Source organism: Polyodon spathula, chromosome 5 (assembly GCF_017654505.1).
Source record: "Polyodon spathula isolate WHYD16114869_AA chromosome 5, ASM1765450v1, whole genome shotgun sequence".
NCBI lineage: Eukaryota > Metazoa > Chordata > Actinopteri > Acipenseriformes > Polyodontidae > Polyodon > Polyodon spathula.
In genome coordinates this window covers 48582779-48601913 of record NC_054538.1, presented here as the reverse complement: position 1 = coordinate 48601913, position 19135 = coordinate 48582779, and the positions used below count along the sequence as shown (strand labels likewise).

Genomic DNA, 19135 nt, shown 5'->3' with positions numbered 1-19135 from the left:
GGGTGATGTCAGACCAGAAACAGGAACCAGAAAATAAACAGAGAGGTGGAGTTGGGTGGAGCTGAGCGATTGGTTTTGCTCAGCATTTAATGAATGAACAGAACAGTAAATCAAAAAGTTGTAACAAACAAAAACACAGGACAAAACACTTTTGCCAAATTAAAGAGACAAACAAAAATGACTACACTGACAAATATTTTAACTATTAACTATTATTACTATTATTATTATAACCGCCGTCTCCAATCCCATTCTCCACTCACCGAAAACACAACCCCATGTGAGTGAAAACATACTGCTTTTATGCAGCTGTATCGAGACTCGATTGCTAATCAATCATTCAATTGGAGTCGCGGTACAATCTCACGTGAATTAATAAAGTGCAATTCCCCATGCTCACATATTACATTTTACTTGCACGTGAAATGCTGTGCAATCCTCGTGCCTAAATACAAATATACATTTTAAACACTCGTGTTACACAGACCAGTTTATATCCCATGTACCAAAGACTATCCACCAACATTAATACACAACATACAACACAAAATACACACAGGGGCAGGGCAAATTGCCACAAACACCTAATGCCCCCTTAGACTGGTTATGCCACCTTTAGCAGCAATAACTGCAACCAAACGCTTCCTGTAGTTATTGATCAGTCTCTCACAGCGTCGTGGAGGAATTTTTGCCCACTCCTTCATGCAGAACTGCTTCAACTCGTGACATTTGTGGGTTTTTTGAGCCCATGTTGGCCAAAAAGTTCTACCTTTGACTTGTCTGTCCATAGAACATTGTTCCAGAACTCTTGAGGATCATCCAGGTGCTTTTTTGGCAAACTTGAGATGAGCATTCATGTTGTTCTTAGTGAGCAGTGCTTTGGCCTTGCTACTCTGCCATTTTTGCCCAGTGTCTTTCTGTTGGTGGAGTCATGAACACTGACCTTAGCCGAGGTGAGAGAGGCCTGCAGATCCCTGGATGTTGTTCTAGGGTTCTTTGTGACTTCCTGGACAATTTTACGACTTGCTCTTGGAGAGATTTTGGCAGGACGGCCACTCCTGGGAAGATTCACTACTGTCCCAAACTTTCTCCATTTGGACAATATGGCTCTGACTGTGGTTTGTAGAGCCCTGGAGCCTTAGAAATGGCTTTGTAACCCTTTCCAGACTGATAGGCATCAACAACTTTTTTTCTGGAGGTCTTGAGGAAATTTCTTTTGATCGTGGCATGATGTGCCTCTAGAACCTGTGTGCTGACAACTTCACTCTGATGGTAAGGGCCAAACTTAGTCAGATTTATATTGGGCAGGGCTGGCCCAATTCAGGCCTTATTTTTAACCAAAGTATTCAAACAGCTGACCTTAATTATCCCTTTAATTGGGTTGAGTTAACTAGGGGGGGCTAAACTTTTTTACACTTGAAGATTGCATGTTTGATTACCTTGCACACCAAACAAATGAAAGAAGCACCAAACTTTGGTGTAATTTTTTCTCTCAGACTCGCCCTATATACTACTACAACCCACAAAAAGACCTGACCAAATTCAATGTGAAAAATGTGCAAAAATGCAGAAAATTAGACAGGAGTCAAATATTTTTTCACGGCACTGTATGCTAATGATGTTATGGTTGTTGTAATCGTTTGACTGTGGAATCAATGAACTGCATATACTATTCATGCATATCTCTAACCAATAGCCTTTCCTTTCTGTAATATTAGATTAGTTGTGCATCCCTTTTTTCCTTAAATAAATGATTGTTTTATATTTCTGACAAGTTGTGTGGATGTCAATTGTTGTCAAGGGAATCTGAGTTCTACATGATATCACCAAACTATTATGGTATGTCTCAGTTATTAACATTTGTCCGTTCTTAAACAGTGCGCCTAGAGACTAATTTATATATTAATACACTGTACACCAAAGTCACTACATGAGTTTGATGACGAGGAGTTATCAGGTTACAAAACAGTACTGTATCAGTTCCCTTTCAATTCAAAGATGACCACCGAAGACATTATGTGCCATATATGCCTGCCCATTGGGTAGGTATCGCTGAGCTCTCTATACCAGAGTTGCCTATAGGGCCCTTCCTGGGATGACGCATTTGGTTCCGCCCACCTTGTGCTGAAAGCTGGCTCGCTGCTTTCTTGGAATCAACGACTCTGAAAAAGACTGAGCCTTTTACCTTTCTGTCTTTCAGCAGCCTCCTCGCTTGCGTGGTAGGCTGCTGTTTGTTATCTGTCTGTCGTGTGTGAGCGACTGCCTGTGCAGTCACCCTCACATGTGGTTGTATATTTCCTTCTTGAGAGTGCAGAAGTCCTCCACGGGGATAGGCCTTGCCGCATCCCCGCTGTCGAGTACACCGCGCCGTGAGTCGGGCCTTGTAAACAGTGTGTTCTCCCCTATCTATTTCTACCTCGGTTTTCAATGTCCGCTTCCAACTCGGCCGCCGTGGCTACGGCCCTTGTGTCTCCCTGATGTATGCTATGCACTAACCAGGTGTGTGACCATGTGGTTAAGGTAGGCACAGTTGCACAGCTGCCCCTGGGTGCTTCTGTATCACGGTGCACGCACAGCCCTTGGTACTTCGGTATCTCGGTGCACAAGGTGCTTATTGCACATGGCACACGATGCCCAGCACTACAGCGTCAGTGCACAGACACAGTGTATTATGGTACATGGTACTCTGTGCACAATACACGGAGGTGGACACAGTATTGTTAGCGGCCTCCTGGGATGACTCCTTCCCCACTGAGATGGAGGAAGAAGGGGAACCAGTGCCATTGACCGTGACAGAACCTAGCTCAGAGGTTGCCTCTGAATCTAGTTTGCCACTGTTGCCCAGCTCTATGCTGGCACTGAAGGGGCATGATGCAAGCTTCTTGCAGCTCCCCTGGAAAACACAGACAGAACTCCACCAGTCCATATTCCGGACACAGGCAGCGGCTCCTGCGGTGGAACACTTTCCACAGTTTCCTGACTTCATGCAGGAAGTACGTTTCTGCTCCCACCCTGTGCCCCGACGCGAAATAGGTCAACCCACTGGCATGCCCCTTGGGCGAGGACCGTCACAAGAACGGTCCCAGTACCCACAGCCCCGCTGGGTGACATGCGTCCTCAGACCCCCCTGTACCGTACAACAGCTGCAATATTGGCACGCTTGCACCTCATATACCTGGGTGCTCGCTAAAGTACACAAGGGTTACGCGTTGCAGTTCCACTTGGAACCTTCTCCTCTGTCGGACCCTCTTCAAGTCTCGGTACTCAAAGAGGAAGTAGCAGCCTTGCTGTGCAAGTGAGCCATCCGTCTCGTAGATCCCACCTCCTGCGGAGAGGCGTTGTACTCAAGATACTAATAATTTTAGAAAGGTTCTGGTGCCATTGACTGCAGGCATAATGTTTGCATGTCCATGCTTCTTTTAGCGCTCCTATGTAGTATGTACAAGAATTTCATATGACATTGTAACTGGGGGGGCTGTCACAGCCTGAAATATTTCCAAACGGGGGCCCAGCAAAAAATGTTTGATAACCCCTGCTTTAGGTGGAGCATTTATAACAGGAAAGTTTTGTTTCACCACAAGGTTGTTCCCTAAGCCGAAGTGTTCTCTTAGGAGGTGTTCCTATATGAGGAAACTACTGTACCTTCTCTGCATCTCCAGCTCCTCCTGTGAAGGACCATTCTGCACCTGAGGGGAAGGCTGAGAGTTTTGTCGTGGCAATGTTGGGCCTGCAGAATAAAAACAAGAGCATATTTTAAGAAAATGTTCCTGGACAGTTTTACAAACTACAGTGCAAAAAGTTTGTGAACCCGATTGATAATTATGGAAATTCCATAGTTTTACTATGATAGCCTTCTTGAATCAAAACCACTATTTTCTTAAATATCCAATAAGGTTTATGTTAACCAATTCTATGTCTTTTGAAACAAAATAATGTATGAATTCGACAATAAATGAGTAATTAAGATTCAGGGTATGTGAAAAAGTAAGTGAACCCCTGGTTTTATCAGCTCAATTAAGGGGATAATTGGAATCAGGTGTTTAAATAATTAGGTAGATCCCACCCTATATTAAGATAAGATCTGATTTTGGTGTTCATCATAGAGGTGTGTTGAAACACATCATGCCACGATCAAAAAAGAAATCTAAGGACCACAGAAAAATAGACATTGATCAGTCTAGAAAGTCTAGAAAAGGTTACAAAAACATTTCTGCGGATTTGGGGCCCCACCAATCCACTGTCAGACAAATAGTCTACAAATGGAGAAAGTTCAAGACCACAGTCATTCTACCCAGGAGCGGTCGTCCTAACCTGTAAATCACCAAGTCACAAAGAACCCCAGAGTAACATCCAAGGATCTGCAGGCCACTCTTGCCTTGGGTAATGTGAGTGTTCATGACTCAACTATCAGAAAAGACTGAAGAAGAATGGTGTTAATGCAAGGATAGCCAGATGGACCTAAACCCCATCAAAATGTTGTGACAGGACCTGAACTGTCAAGGGGGTGCTACCAGTTACTGAATCTAAAGGTCCACATACTTTTTCACACATGGATATTGATTGCTGAATCATTTGTGGATAATGTTGAAAAAGTATCAAGTTTTTTGTGTCATTTGTTTAAATCAGGTTATCTTTATCTATTATTAGGATTAAGATCTAATAACATTTTAGGTTTGAAATATATGAAAATCCTAAGGGACTCACAAACTTTCTTGGCACTGTATATTGTACCACCAAGACAAACACCCTCATAGGGTTACCATTAAAGTGCCATTTTTACATCAACACATCAAGGGGGGTAGCACTAGTACTCAGGTCATTGTAACCCTATTTACCTAGTAGGCATTATTAAGCATATTGGGCTCTGCAGGTGGGGTAATTACTGACTATGCTGCTAGAAATCCAGGTCACAAATCTCAGGAAAACTTCAAATTTAGTTATCAAATCATGTCAGCTTGGCACTAGAAATGCAGTTTCTGGACATTTTGATTAACCACTTCTATTCTGTCTAACATATCTGGTACGTCCTCAAAAATGCTTGCTCAGTGCTGCCTAGCGTACCACGTATATCCTAATTAAAAACTTAAAAAAAAAAGAAAATGCTGGATTGCTGTTTTTTCAGTGGAGATGGATCATCTAGAAGCTTTTACAGATAATATGTGGTTGGTGGTTCTAATTTCATTATGTTACAGTGATAAAATACCTTCGATGGGACACAGCTGTTAAACCTAATCTACATTCTGTTAGCACTACCCAGTGCTACGATGCACCTAGAGCAAATTTAAAACAACCTGCGTCTAACTTGTTTCTCTGCAATGAGGATCGATAATACAAAAGTTCTCCTTTGATTAGGAGCTGTGTTAGCAGCTTGTGTTTTGTGGAATTAGCTTTGAAGTGACACATCTGCATTTCTCTGCACTGTACTGCATTCTCTTTCGTTGATGTGACAATATAGAAAGACCCTCCTACTTCTGTGGTTGTCATTTTGACAGTATTGAAACCTGTGTGTGTGGCGACACACTTGAAACGTCGCCAAAGATACTTTATGATGTGGCTTCATTATTTTTTTCTCCAGTGATGTTTGAGGCCAGTGATCAGAAGCTCAAAGGAACCACATGGATTTGTATTTTTTTTTTTTATATAATAATTCACATAAGTGACAATTTTATTCAAAGTATCTGATTTTTCAACATTTGAAAAAAATTAAAAAATAAATTGATTTAGATTGGTAATTATTGATTTATTTTTTTCCCCTCTTCTCCCCCACCCCTCTAAACCTTTCAGGACATATATTTTTTTCTCCCTTCAAAAAAATAAATAAATAAACTGATTGTAATTGTGTTGGTCTCATTGTATTTTTGTGTCCTCGTCCATTTAAAAAAAAAAATACAACAAATACATGGGAGGCGTGGACAAGTCAGACCAGATGCTGGAGCTGTACAATGCTGCAGGAAGACCAAGGCATAGTATGGTATAAGTAGTTTGGCAGGTACATAGTCCAGATCTTATTGTATGCTACGTAGTGTACCCAAGTACACACCAGAGCTTCAGGTTACGTGTCTTGAAATCTTTTTTTCTATACACAAGGAGTACCAGAGACTCAAAGATCAGAAACTGTGGTGAAGCTTAGTGAACAGCACTTTATTCAAACACTGCCACAGTCTGGGAGAAAAGCTTATCCTCAAAAAAAGTCCGCACTGCCCCTCTCAGCCAGGCCTCTGGAGGAGTGTTTTCCAAAGTACTGGAAGGATTAAATAAACCTTCAAAACAAACCAACGTAACCAAAAGTTAGTAAAAAAACACTCGTTTTTATTTCATGTGGCAACAACATCGAGTTCCAGAAGGTGATGTTATGTTACCGATTTCTTAAATCACTATTTTGTGCAGCTTCAGAAAATATATATTTATGCCAGGCTATCTCATTCTTTGATGGAGTACTGGGCACATGAAATTGGTGTGTGTGCTATAGGCCGCATAGTTCAAAATGGCCTTGTGTCAGTCTAGGGCAGTGGTCTTCACTGTTTTTTAAAGGGGGTCACTTTCTTAAATATATCAAGCAAGGGCTGCACCAAATATTAAAAACGATGCTTACCTGCTTAACAGGAGGAAGAGCGGAAGTGTGCCAGCTGCTCCTTGACCTCCTGCCTGCAGTATCTGTATTCAGTTACTGAAATCCTTCTAAGACTGTCCAAATGTTCTTGTATCAGTTTATTCCTGTGTTTGTTTTTTACAATGTTAATTTTGGAGAAAGTAGATTTATAGGTGTATGTGCTAACAGAAAATGACAACATTACAAAAATGACAAACTCCTTGCCTCAGCTCTGCTTTCAAAATGTCATCTGATTGGAGCTCATTTTCCACTGCTGCTTGGTCTGCTCCTAAGTCTGTGAGAGCAGGTGACACAGATTAAACACTTGCAAGAAAAGGGTTCTCAACACTATTTCTTTCAGACCCATGATATCTTCAAATCTGGACTGAAATTCCTGCTGTAGCTCTTCCAAAAGTAGTATAAAAAAAAAAATCAGCTCTATAATGATTCATTAGACCTGTATTGTCTGATGTGAGTGACTTAAATTTTGGAAAATGCAGAAAGGTGGCACTTTGCAAATCAGGCACAAATAATGTTCTTATTTCGCTCTGAAATGCTGTTATAACACGGAGCATGTCGCTTGGTATTTTTTGCTTGCCTTGTAATTGTAGGGTGAGAACACCGAATGAGCTTGTAATGTCAGCAAGAAAAGACAGCTTTATTAGCCAGTCTGGATCATCAAGTTCCTTTTCTTCTTTTCCCTACTTTCAAGGAAGTTGCGAATTACAGGGAACAGGCTGAGAAAGCGTTCCAGCACTCGTCTTCGAGAAAGCCACCTGACTGTGCATAACCAGCTCATCATACTCCGTTTCATACTCCTCAATTAATTCTCTGAACTGCCGGTGATTCAGGGCTTTTGAAACAATAAAATTCACAATCTTCATAATAATCTTCACTCCTTGTTTGTATTTTCAGTAGAATCAAACCCAGGAGTTCTTCACAGAAGCATTTGTCATTGGGGAAAAGAGCCCACACACATAATTGTGATACATACCATATGTCAGTACTCTCATCAAGAGCAAGACTCTAACAAGGAGCTGTCGGCACATCTGAAATGACTTGTTGTCGGGCATCTTGTCCGACTGCGTCAACCCTCCTCATCACTGTAGTATCAGGTAACTGTAGCCCCCAAATTTGTTTTAGTAGTTAATTTCTGTTGGATAAATCTGCATATACAATTTCCACAGAAGCCATGAAACATTCCTTTCTGTGCCATGCTAATATCCAGGCAATTTCAAAGGATGCCTCTGTTAGACACCCTGGAACAGAACTAGTAGTTTTTAGCACTTTGTTATTTTTTCAATGAGCTGACAAGCTAGTTGATTTCACTTTTCCGAATGGAACTACCTGGTGGGCATTTTTCATTAAGTTTCCCATGCACACTCAAATGATGTCATCTGGGTTTTAATACAGAGGTGGACTTCTGGCACATCAAGCAAACTGGCTTTTCAGATTCCTCGTTAAAAATAAACAAAAAGTCAAACTTACGGTGCTCAACTGCTCGAACATTCCTCTGTTTTACAGTAGTTCCAGCTTCAGTTTCATTCACAGACCCTCATTTTCAGCAACCGGTGGGTGCACTTGTAGTGGGTTCATTATGCAGGTCACGGTTTGTATCTAATTCTTGGGTTTTTTGTTGTCAACAGGACAAGATATTGATCCATTCTCTCTTACTGAAAGCATTTGAGCCTTGCGACGTTGAGCGAGAAACAGAAATTTAAATACATTCTGGGACTTGCATTTTAGTCACCTCCCGGTCATGTACTTAACACTTAAGCATCAGGTGAGTAAAATACAACTCGCAGAGTTCATTTCGGTTTCTATTTCTAGCTCAACTGCACAAGGTTATGAATCCCCTTTTTTATTTCTAATTTAAACAAATCTTTATTAAAGAAGGACCGCGCAATGAAGACCACTGGTCTAGGCCATGAAAACGCCTGGAAATGTCTGTAAAGGTGCACATATTGGTATCTTTGAACTCAGGACACTCCAAGCAATTCAGAAACACTGTTTATTCAACAATTAAACTAAAGCTTTCAGATTCAAAGGTTCAAATATTGCGAAAAACAAGTGGATGTGGAAAAAAGTTACAAGAAATAAATGTCTACAATTACTTATTTCAGCAATTATTTTTGCAAAACTACAAAAATGCTAATTCAAAAGTATTCATACCCTTTGATGCTAGGACAGTTTTGTCAACAAGGTGCTAGAAATTTCAATATAATCATCCATCCATCCATTATTATTAACTGCTTAATCCTTTACCGGGTCTCGGTGAGCCAGAGCCTAACCCGGCAGACACACGGCGCAAGGCCCTGGACAGGATGCCAGTCCATCGCAGCGCACCACATACTCACACAGAGGGCAATTTAGAGTGACCAATTAACCTGAACAACATGTCTTTGGACTGGGGAGGAAACCGGAGTACACGGAGAAAACCCACGCGAACACGGGGAGAATATCAATATGATCATGCAGAACCGAATTCTAGCAAAGCACAGAAAACGCTGGATTGTAGGTGAACATTCTTAGAGAGTATAAAAGGGTTAGGCATAGGATGATTGCTGTCATTATAAATAATTCAATATGAGAAAAAGTAAAGGAGCTATCGGAAGACCTTAGGCAGAAAATTATTTATTGTCATAAAGCTGGAAAAGAATACAAGAACATTTCCAAGCATTTGAGTAACCCACTTTCAACTACTGTTTCTATTATCTAGAAGTAGAAGACTCATGGTACTGTCATAACGCTCCCTTGGTCAGGAAGAAAGAATGTTCTTTCACCACGAACAAGTAGAATAATTGTGAGGAAGGTTAATAACAATCTGAGATTGACTGCCAAAAATATTTAAAGTTAATTGGCGGCAAGTGGTACTGGGATTTCCATTTCAACCACAGGTTGAGTATCGCATGGTGAAGGTCTCAATGGTTGCAGGACAAGGAAAAAGCCACTTCCTCGGTAGAGAATCCTTTTGGAAAAACAACATTTGAATGATGGATATGGGTTCTACTCAAAAGGTTTCCATGGAGACCTCACTCACTACTTTGAAAAAAAAAAAAAAAAAAAAAAAATCAAGCAATTTGGCTATGCTGATAGTCATTACGTTTGGAAAAAGTCTGGGGAGGCATACAAAGAAAAGAACACCATACCTACTATCAAGCATAGAGCTGGTAATATCCTTCTATGGGGCTGTTTTTCCTCTAATGGCCCAGAAAATAAGCCAATATACAGATATTTCTTGTCTCGTGGTTGACCTGGAGTCGGGGCAGAGGTTTAGAGATCAGAGCGTTACCTTGCTGTGTTGAGGGGTCACGGATCAGCGAAGTTTTATGTTTTTGGCAGATAAGAGAGTAATTTCTACCCCTCTGCTGACTGCCTTGTGTTTATTGTTAATATGGCTCAGTGTTGACTTTCTACAAATCTGTTCTTTATTGTTGTTCTATTTGCCAGTGCTTGCCTACAATTATATAGTACTGTTTTGCATTCCATATCTGTCCGATATCTATTTTAACTGGCATATTATCTTTTCACACAATGTGCTCTATGCTGCAAATAGTAGAATAAACCCCATGTCTTAATTTTGTTTGTTTTCCTGAGAGAGGATTTCGTTTGTTGATCTACCATGATGGCTGATATTAATATTCTATCTTGGAACGTCCATGGATTAAATACTCCTGTTAAACGCATGGAGTATTTGGATTTTTTGCATCGTAACAAGATATCGATTGCATTAATACAGGAATCTCATCTTAAATCTGAGGACATTCACCGCTTTCAAAATAAACACTTTCATGTTACAGCATACTCTTCTGCAACTAATAAAACTAAGGGGGTTCTTATATTGGTAAACTGGAAACACTTTCTGTTGAAGGATCCTGGGGTGACGTTTTGTTTATTTGCCAGGTTCCTTGAACAATGTTAAATTTGCTTTTGTTTCTATTTATGTCCCTAATGACTATGAAATTAACTTTCTTCCTGGTATAGTGAATGCTTGTCTAGATTTCTCCGAGCACCATAGGAGGAGATTTCAGTGCAGTAAGTAATCTAATCCCAATTCAGGTGATAATTGTTTGAATTCGTCAGTGGTTCTTAATAATTTTATTAGAGATACTAATTTGCAGGATATTTGGCATTTGAAGAATGATAACAAAAATAAGTAAGTGTTATTTCCTAATTGCTTATGCCTCAAAAGTATAGAAAATGGCTATTATTCCCCACAAACTTTGCTTTTGTGACCAGGACAGTGATATTTTGAAATTTACCTATTTCCAATGAGAAAACGGGCGAATGTGTCTTTTCGTTCACATAAAGTCAGAAAAAAACAACATATGAATCCAAATTAACATGTATTTATACTAAAGTAATATAAAAATGACTACAAAAGATTTAGAAGTGAGTAGTTTTTCGAGATTTACGATTATACTGTAAATCACTTTTATGAATCAGCCCCCAAATTTAGTCTCCCATCATGTTCTTGTTATACTGTCCTTGGTAGCGGCATTCAAAGTCCAGTATATCCTGGTGGAAGCGCTCGCCTTGCTCCTCCGAGTATGCTCCCATGTTCTCCTTGAATTTATCAAGATGAGCATCAAGGATATGGACTTTGAGGGACATCCTACAGCCCATTGTGCCGTAGTTCTTCACCAGAGTCTCAACCAGCTCCACGTAGTTTTCGGCCTTGTGATTGCCCAAGAAGCCCCGAACCACTGCGACAAAGCTGTTCCAAGCCGCTTTCTCCTTACTAGTGAGCTTCTTGAGGAATTCATTGCACTCCAGGATCTTCTTTATCTGTGGTCCGACGAAGACACCTGCTTTGACCTTTGCCTCAGACAGCTTAGGGAAGAAGTCTTGAAGGTACTTGAAAGCTGCCGACTCCTTATCTAGAGCTCTGACCAATTGTTTCATAAGGCCCAATTTGATGTGCAGTGGTGGCATCAGCACCTTCCGGGGGGCCACCAGTGACTCCCACCTGACGTTGTTCCTCCCCACAGAGAACTCGGTCCGCTTGGCCAGTCCCGCCTGTGGTAGTGCGCCTTGGTGTCCCTGCTGTCCCAAAGGCAAAGACAGCAGGGAAACTTGGTAAAACCGCCTTGGAGACCCATCAGGAATGCCACCATTGCAGCCTCTTGATGCCATTTCAAAAAAATGCAGATATGTATCCACTTAGGCAGCTGGAACTAAACTGAACTGGTGGGCTTAAGGCCCCTGTATTTATACTACTATTTATATTACTGGAAAGTTCTAGAAGTTACTCCAAGTTTACTCAGCACTGAATCTATCCGGAATGTTCTAGAAAATAGGTAAATTTCAAAATATCACTGTTCTGGTCACAAAAGCAAAGTTTGTGGGGAATAATAGCCATTTTCTATACTTTTGAGGCATAAGCAATTAGGAAATAACACTTACTACCCAGGAACCAAAAAAAATATATAATAATAATTGTTACACCATGTAATGCAAGGGACTACACCTTCTTTTCTGCTCGACACAAAACCTATTCTCGGATTGACTATATTCTTACCTCATCTACACTTATTGAACATGTGACAAAAATTGACATACAGCCAATATTAATTTCGGATCATTCCCCTGTACTGTGTGATATATTACCTACAATACGCCCTCCATGTGCAAAGAGATGGCGTTTTAATACTTCGCCTTTACAAAATTCAAAGTTTATTACACAACTTAATAATAAACTACAATAATTTATTAAGTTTAATCTCAGTTCTGCTAAGAATCCTCAGGTTCTTTGGGAAGTTACTATGTGTTTTCTGAGAGGTAATTGCACTGCATTTTCTTCACATATACACACCTCTAGAAACAAACAAATTATTAACCTTGAAACCAAAATTCAAATTTTAGAGAAAGGACAGAAGCAGACTTTTTCTGATGATAGAGCAAAACAATTAAATATTCTCAAAACCAAATTTCAAGCCCTGACGTTGTTGCGAGCAGAATTCCTCATTCATCACACCATGCAAAATTATTATTACCAAGGAAAGACCTAGTAGATTACTGGCTCTGAGACTAAAGCATAATGAATGGCAGCAATTAGCACAATTAAAACTGTAAATAATGTATTGGTTACAAAACCTAAAGAAATGAATAAAACATTTCAAGAATACTATTCCAAATTATATACATCAGAGACCACTACAGATCACGCTGCTTGTAAAAAATTTCTAAGCAAACTAAATCTACCTAAACTGTATCCTGATCAAAGCAAACTTCTTGATGCACCTATTACCTTAGAAGAATTAAAAGAGGGAATTAAATCTATGCAAAAGCATAAATCTCTGGGCTTAGATGGCCTCCCCCCTGGGTTCTTGCTAGCAATATGGGACATAGCTGGTCCTCTTTATATTGAACTCTATAAGCTGTATTTTGAAAGCATTCGCTCAGCTCCACCAAACTCCATCTCTCGTTGCTTATTTCCTGGCTCTGGTCCGACGCCACCCACTCCGGCTGTCTTTGTGACAGAGGTCCATTTAAGTTTTCTCATTTATCTCCTATCTGGAATAATAATCATTTACTGACAGGAAGTAAGCCTTTTATATACCCTGTCTGGTCAAATAGCGATGTGCATAGTTTTAAAGATATTTAACAGTAAAGGCCTTCGAACGTTCCAGGAACTCAAGGAAGATTTCTCTTTCCCAGGTTTCTCTTATTTTCTATATTTAAGACTAAGGTCTGCTTTATGTGCCTACGGGGTTCCTTGGGACTCAGATGTATGTTCTCATCCTTTGATACACTAGCTGGTGACAGACAGCTGTTCACGAGGGACAGTCTCAACTATCTATGAACACTTGCTAAAACAAACATATAATACAAGCATGTAGTTACAAAAATTGCGTGAAATGGAAAAGCTGGGCTTTTTTCCTGATTGGGACAGTGTATGGAACAATACGTTTTTAGCTTCCAAGAACCCAGCTCACCAATTAATACACTTTAAACTTATCCATAAAGCATATGCTACTCCATACATGCTTTTTAAAATGAAAAGGTCCCCTAGTCCGCTCTGTGCAGTTTGTCAGACTGGTGCAGTGGGCACATACCTACACATGTTTTGAGAATGTCCGATTGTGGCTGCATTCTGAGACAGTGTAGCTCAAATTGTTACTGAGCTGACGGAGGTTCAGATCATAAAAAATCTGGTTGTATTTCTAATGAATAATGACTCCTCCCTGGGCCTTTCCCTACACCAGAGCAGGATACTTCTGGAAGGGTTAACTGCAGTCAAGAAATCCATTTTACGGCTTTGGATAGACCCTACTCCTATGATTGCTACCTGGCTCTCAGACTTCAGAAGCATTGTTTTTTTGGAATGCTCCACAGCCAGGATTAATAAGGCACGTCTGACAGCTATACAGGCATGGAGTGCAACTGCTGCCGATTTGGCTGCACTGATGCTTAAATGACATGGGCTTCCTTTCCATTACCTTCATACTAGCTTCTATTTTTAGTATGTAATTTTATTTTTAGATAACAATATTTTAGAAACTTTTTCTTAGTTATTTTATTATTATTTTAATGTACAAGCATTGGCAATGTTGTAAATAGTTTATTTTATTATTACTTTATTTCTGTTATTAAAAATTAAAAAAAAAAAAAAAACCTACATCAGAATGGTTAAACAAGAACAAAATAAAGGTTCTGGACTGGCTTAGTCAAAGTCCCAATCTAAATCAGATTGAGAATCTTTGGTACGAGTTGAAGAAGGCTGTGTACAAGAGAAGTCCTCGGAATATGAATGAACTGGAACACGTTTGCATTGAAGAATGGTTAAAATAACTAAAGAATCAAGCCAAAAGCTCACTGACAAATATCCTAATCATTTAAAAGAGGTTATTATTGCTAAAGGTGCCTCAACTAACTATTAATGTATCCACTAGTGATTTCTACTATTATAACAACCTTGACTTGCATAAAGAAGGAAAAACATTGAGTGAAATAGTTCGCAACACTCTAACATGGATGAGCAATACTTGAAGATAATATCCTTAAGGAATAGAAAGAAGACAAACATTGAATTGAACAGAACTGGCAGAAGGCACAGGTGTCACTGTCCATCAAATCAACAGTACAAAGGTCACTCTTGAAATCAGAATTTAAAGGATGTGTTGCAGTAAGAGTACATCTGTTAAGGAAGGGGAAGCAGACTAAAAGGCTAAAATATGCACAAGAGCATGGACTATGGAACAATGGTCAAAGGTGCTTTGGACTGCTGATGGATGGACAGTGATACCTGTGCCTTCTGCCTGTTCTGTTGTCAATTTAACGCTTGTCTTCTTTCTATTCCTTAAGGAGATTATCTTCAAGTGTTGCCCATCCTTGTTAGACAGCTTTTTGGGTCTTCCAGTCCTGGGTTTGTCAACTACAGATGATGTTTCTCAGTACTTGTTGATTATGCTTCGGATATCACACCTTGAAAACCAAGTGATGCGAGCTGTTTCACTCTTCCTTATGCAAGTCAAGGTTGTTATAAAAGAAGCAAATACTAGTGGAGGCTTTGAGTAAATAGTTGGTGCTGATAATGCATAAAGTAGAAAAATGCAACATGTCTAAGACTTCTGCACAGCAAATATATAGTAATTTTGGTGCAAAACAGCTGACTCCCAAAATCACAAAAGATTTGTAGTTCAGAGCATCAAAAGGGCCTCAGCAGACAAGAGGTTAAATATTGTGTGGGGAGACACTGGTATAAAAGCCTACAACAGCAAAGACATTGACAAAAGCAAAAAATGTAAACATTATTTAATAACAACACCACATAGTGTGTGTGTGTCTAAATACCACTGTCTACCGCAAATGCACAAATTCCTCTAATACAAGCAGGGAGCTCAGGTCACACTGAGGGCACATTTTTAGTTCCACCCAATTTTTCAGGCTGAAATACTTGTTTAATGCAACTTATTAAACTGTATTTTTTTTAAACTACAAAGGCACCAAAGGCTATACTTCCCTACCTTCCCATGCAATCTATATCGATTTTTAAATCTAGACTGCATTTGATTCTTGCTACAACACTGATCTTTAAATTAGTTTTATAATGTTCCCAGGGCAAAGCATGAAAGTATTTACTGTATTAGCATTTGTATGTCAACATTGTTATTGTCCTGCCCGCCCCTGCCCCCGATGGTCAATTTTCTTACTGAAATGTAAATATTGGATTGTTTGTATCTCAACAGTGGAGAAACATGTTTCTTTGTTTAATAATACAGCTTTCTTTCCATATCTGATGGCAACTTTAGTCACCATTTATTTTTAAATAAATGCAATATGTACAGCAACTATCTGAACAGAAAGCACTAGATCTACACCCAATACAAACTATTTATTAAATAATGGACAATCCAGAAAATTAACTCAAATCTGACTGAATGTACTGTGTAGAAATGTCAGCAGTATATAATCTTGACCTATTGGCAGAATAGTTTCTGAGTTATTTTGCAGTATAAAACACTTTCTGCATTCTTCCTTTCAAATTGCTGAACCGTTTTAATCAATGTGCATCACAAATTCATAAGCTTCCAAAACCAACCTAACATATTGAGCTTGCATTCTATTTAACTTTCATCACAGTAGTTACCAAGACAGTTTGCAGATCTACACTGCAACCTTTCTTTCTGAATAAATACCAGCACCTGCTTATTAAAACAATGCACTGCAACTCTGTAAATAAAATACATTTCAGTGTGAAAACTGAAGCACAATTAAAGCCCCTCCCTCTCCCTGAGAGGAGAACAGTTAAAGTTGTGAACACCTACATAAGAAGGGGGAGACATGATCCCATTTCTGGCAGCAGATATACTGCCAGAGTCCATTTCCACGGTCCTGGGGTGTGCAGCCAACACCACCTTCCAGAGAGTCCTCAGAACCCAAGTGAACTACCATCCCTTTTACATTCTAACATTGCACAGTATGAGTGCTTCAGACCTTCCTCCGGTTCCAAAACATTGATTCTTCACAAACCCAAATCACTTTTCAATAAAGATATGAAGTTACTTGCTGAATGCAGAAGGACGAGTATCCTGCTGCACGCTCTGTGTGGTACAAGGGGCTTGGTCTAGTGAACAGTGCTTTACAGCGTATTGTTTGCATATTGATATGAGGCTGCACTAACTCCTGCTGCAGTTTGCATTTCCTGTCCATACTAAAATATTCATATCGTGCTTGCGAAGGTCAAGCAACAATGTCCTTCAGATTACTGTCAGTGTTATAAGTTTATCTACAGCAGGGTTACTTAAAAATAACAGGAATTAAAATAAATAAAAAAATAAAATAGTCATTAGCGTTCTGGTCTGTCCAAAATGAAAACATTATCAGGGTTAGACTATTTTAAGAACTAGGCACAATTCCAAACTAATTCATTTTCTTAATCCATTCACTAAACCTTTTAAACCCTTTTGGTTTGGTTGCTACTGTACAAAACCAAAAAAAATATACTATACAGTTAACGGGGAAAGAGAGAGAAAAAGCAAATTTAACCAGACTACATTTACAAATTTCTTAATTATTCATTAAAACATGTTGCATGTTTACACACATTCGTTTTGTTGCATTTTGGTTGTACCTGCTTCTATCACATATTACTAAACCCTTTATCAGTTTTAAATGGGATACATCACCTTTCAAATACAAGGCAGAAATAGAAGAGCTCAGCGAGCCATATATGAACCATTAATTTGCCCTAAATAGACTTAAAATAATAAAAAGTGAAACATTGAAAAGCTGTTTGCGCAGTTGTTGTCTGCCTTTTGTTGTTCATGTGTCTGATGTGACTTCAGTTTTTATTTGAACCTACGTTCTGCATTTCAACACATTGAGATGCAATGCCATCACAGAAATGTTACTTTAAGACGACAAGGTCAGGTAAGACAGAGATATTGATCAGGTGCTGCATGTGTTTGCTTAACCTGAAAGCACACTAAACCTTTATAAAAGCAGCTGGCACTGCCAGGAAAGAGAACGTAGCTCTTGCCTGCAGGATGACATTTCAATTCCAGATATTGCAATGGTATTGCTGCCCAGTGATACCAAAGAGAATACTTTCGTCATTTGTAAGAATGGCTTTTAGCCTTTTTTTTTTCTTCAGCTTCTATTAGATGCATTTGACTATAACTAGGGCTTCTGTTTTTCTGGTTTTATTAATTGTATTTTTCGGTGCTTATTTTTAGGTATTTGAGTTTTATGTAAATAGTTTTTTTCTGGTCACGGGCACATTATTCTGGGGTTTTAGTGTGTAGGCATTTTTGTACATTTCGCCACAATTCGGTTTTAAATCTTCCGTATCTTAACTGTAATACAGCTTTAAATACAGCTAACAAGTTTCCATCCTGATTGTAATCTCATTTTAAATCTTGCAGGTGGAGTAGTTGGGGCGGGTTTAAAGTATTCAGAAAGAATCAATGATATATACAAGTCAGGAAGGGGGGACATTGCCCAGCAGCACTGGTAAATGTATTTACAGTGGCTCTCGTATTCACTCACCTTGGACTTTTCCACATTTTATTGTGTTACAACATGGAATCAAAATGGATTTAATTAGGAGATTTTGCCACCGATCAACACAAAAAAGTCCATAATGTCAAAGTGAAAAATAAAATCTACGAATTGTTCTAAATTAATTATAAATACAAAAATCCTGGAGGAAAACCTGCTGAAGTCTGCAAGAGACCTGGGATTCATCTTCCAGCAGGACAATGACCCCAAACATACAGCCAAAGCCACACTGGAGTGGCTTAAAAACAACAAGGTCAATGTCCTGGAGTGGCCCAGTCAAAGCCCAGACCTCAATCCAATTGAGAATATGTGGAAAGAGTCGGAAATTGCTGTTCACCAAAGGTCCCCATCCAATTTGACAGAGCTTGAGCAATCTTGCAAAGAAGAAGTGGCAAAAATTGCAGTGTCCAGATGTGCAAAGCTGATAGAGACTTATCCAAATAGCTGTAATTGCTGCCAAAGGTACCTCTACCAAATATTGACTCAAGGTGGTGAATACTTATGCAATCAATTATTTTCTGTTTTTATATTTGTAATTAATTTAGAACAATTTGTAGATTTTATTTTTCGTTTTGACATTATGGACTTTTGTGTTGATCAGTGACAAAAACTCCTAATTAAATCCATTTTGATTCCATGTTGTAACACAATAAAAAATGTGGAAAAGTCCAAGAGGGTGAATACTTTTGACAGCCACTGTATTACTACATTTGCAGTAGTTTTTCCGGTGTTTATTGGCTATCCATCAATTTATTTATTTTTGTATCGGGGTTGTTTTATCGGGTTTTATCAGTTATAACTGAAAAGTAGAATCCCTAACTATAACTTACTGTTTTGACCATAACAATCTTCTGTGTGTGCGTGTGTGAAGTTTTAGAATTAGGTTGGCCCTGCATCGCATTAAAACAATGGTACCCTCAGAGTGTACATTGTAGCAACAAGCTCAAAAAGATTATATTCTGAGTAAATATAATCAGTACTGTACCACTAAGGTAAATATTGTAATGAGGTTACACCAATAGGGTATTTATTTATACTACT

General features: G+C 39.2%; 1 protein-coding gene across 4 annotated transcripts in view; it reads right to left on the bottom strand.

Moving 5' to 3' along the window:
- The window catches only part of enah (ENAH actin regulator), a 234966-nt gene that overhangs the window by 56925 nt on the left and 158906 nt on the right, over positions 1-19135 (bottom strand). For all 4 annotated transcript variants that reach the window (XM_041250683.1, XM_041250686.1, XM_041250685.1 and 1 more), the window contains exon 4: positions 3643-3727. In XM_041250683.1, coding sequence (XP_041106617.1) covers positions 3643-3727 — 85 coding nt within the window. The remainder of the gene's footprint in view (positions 1-3642; positions 3728-19135) is intronic.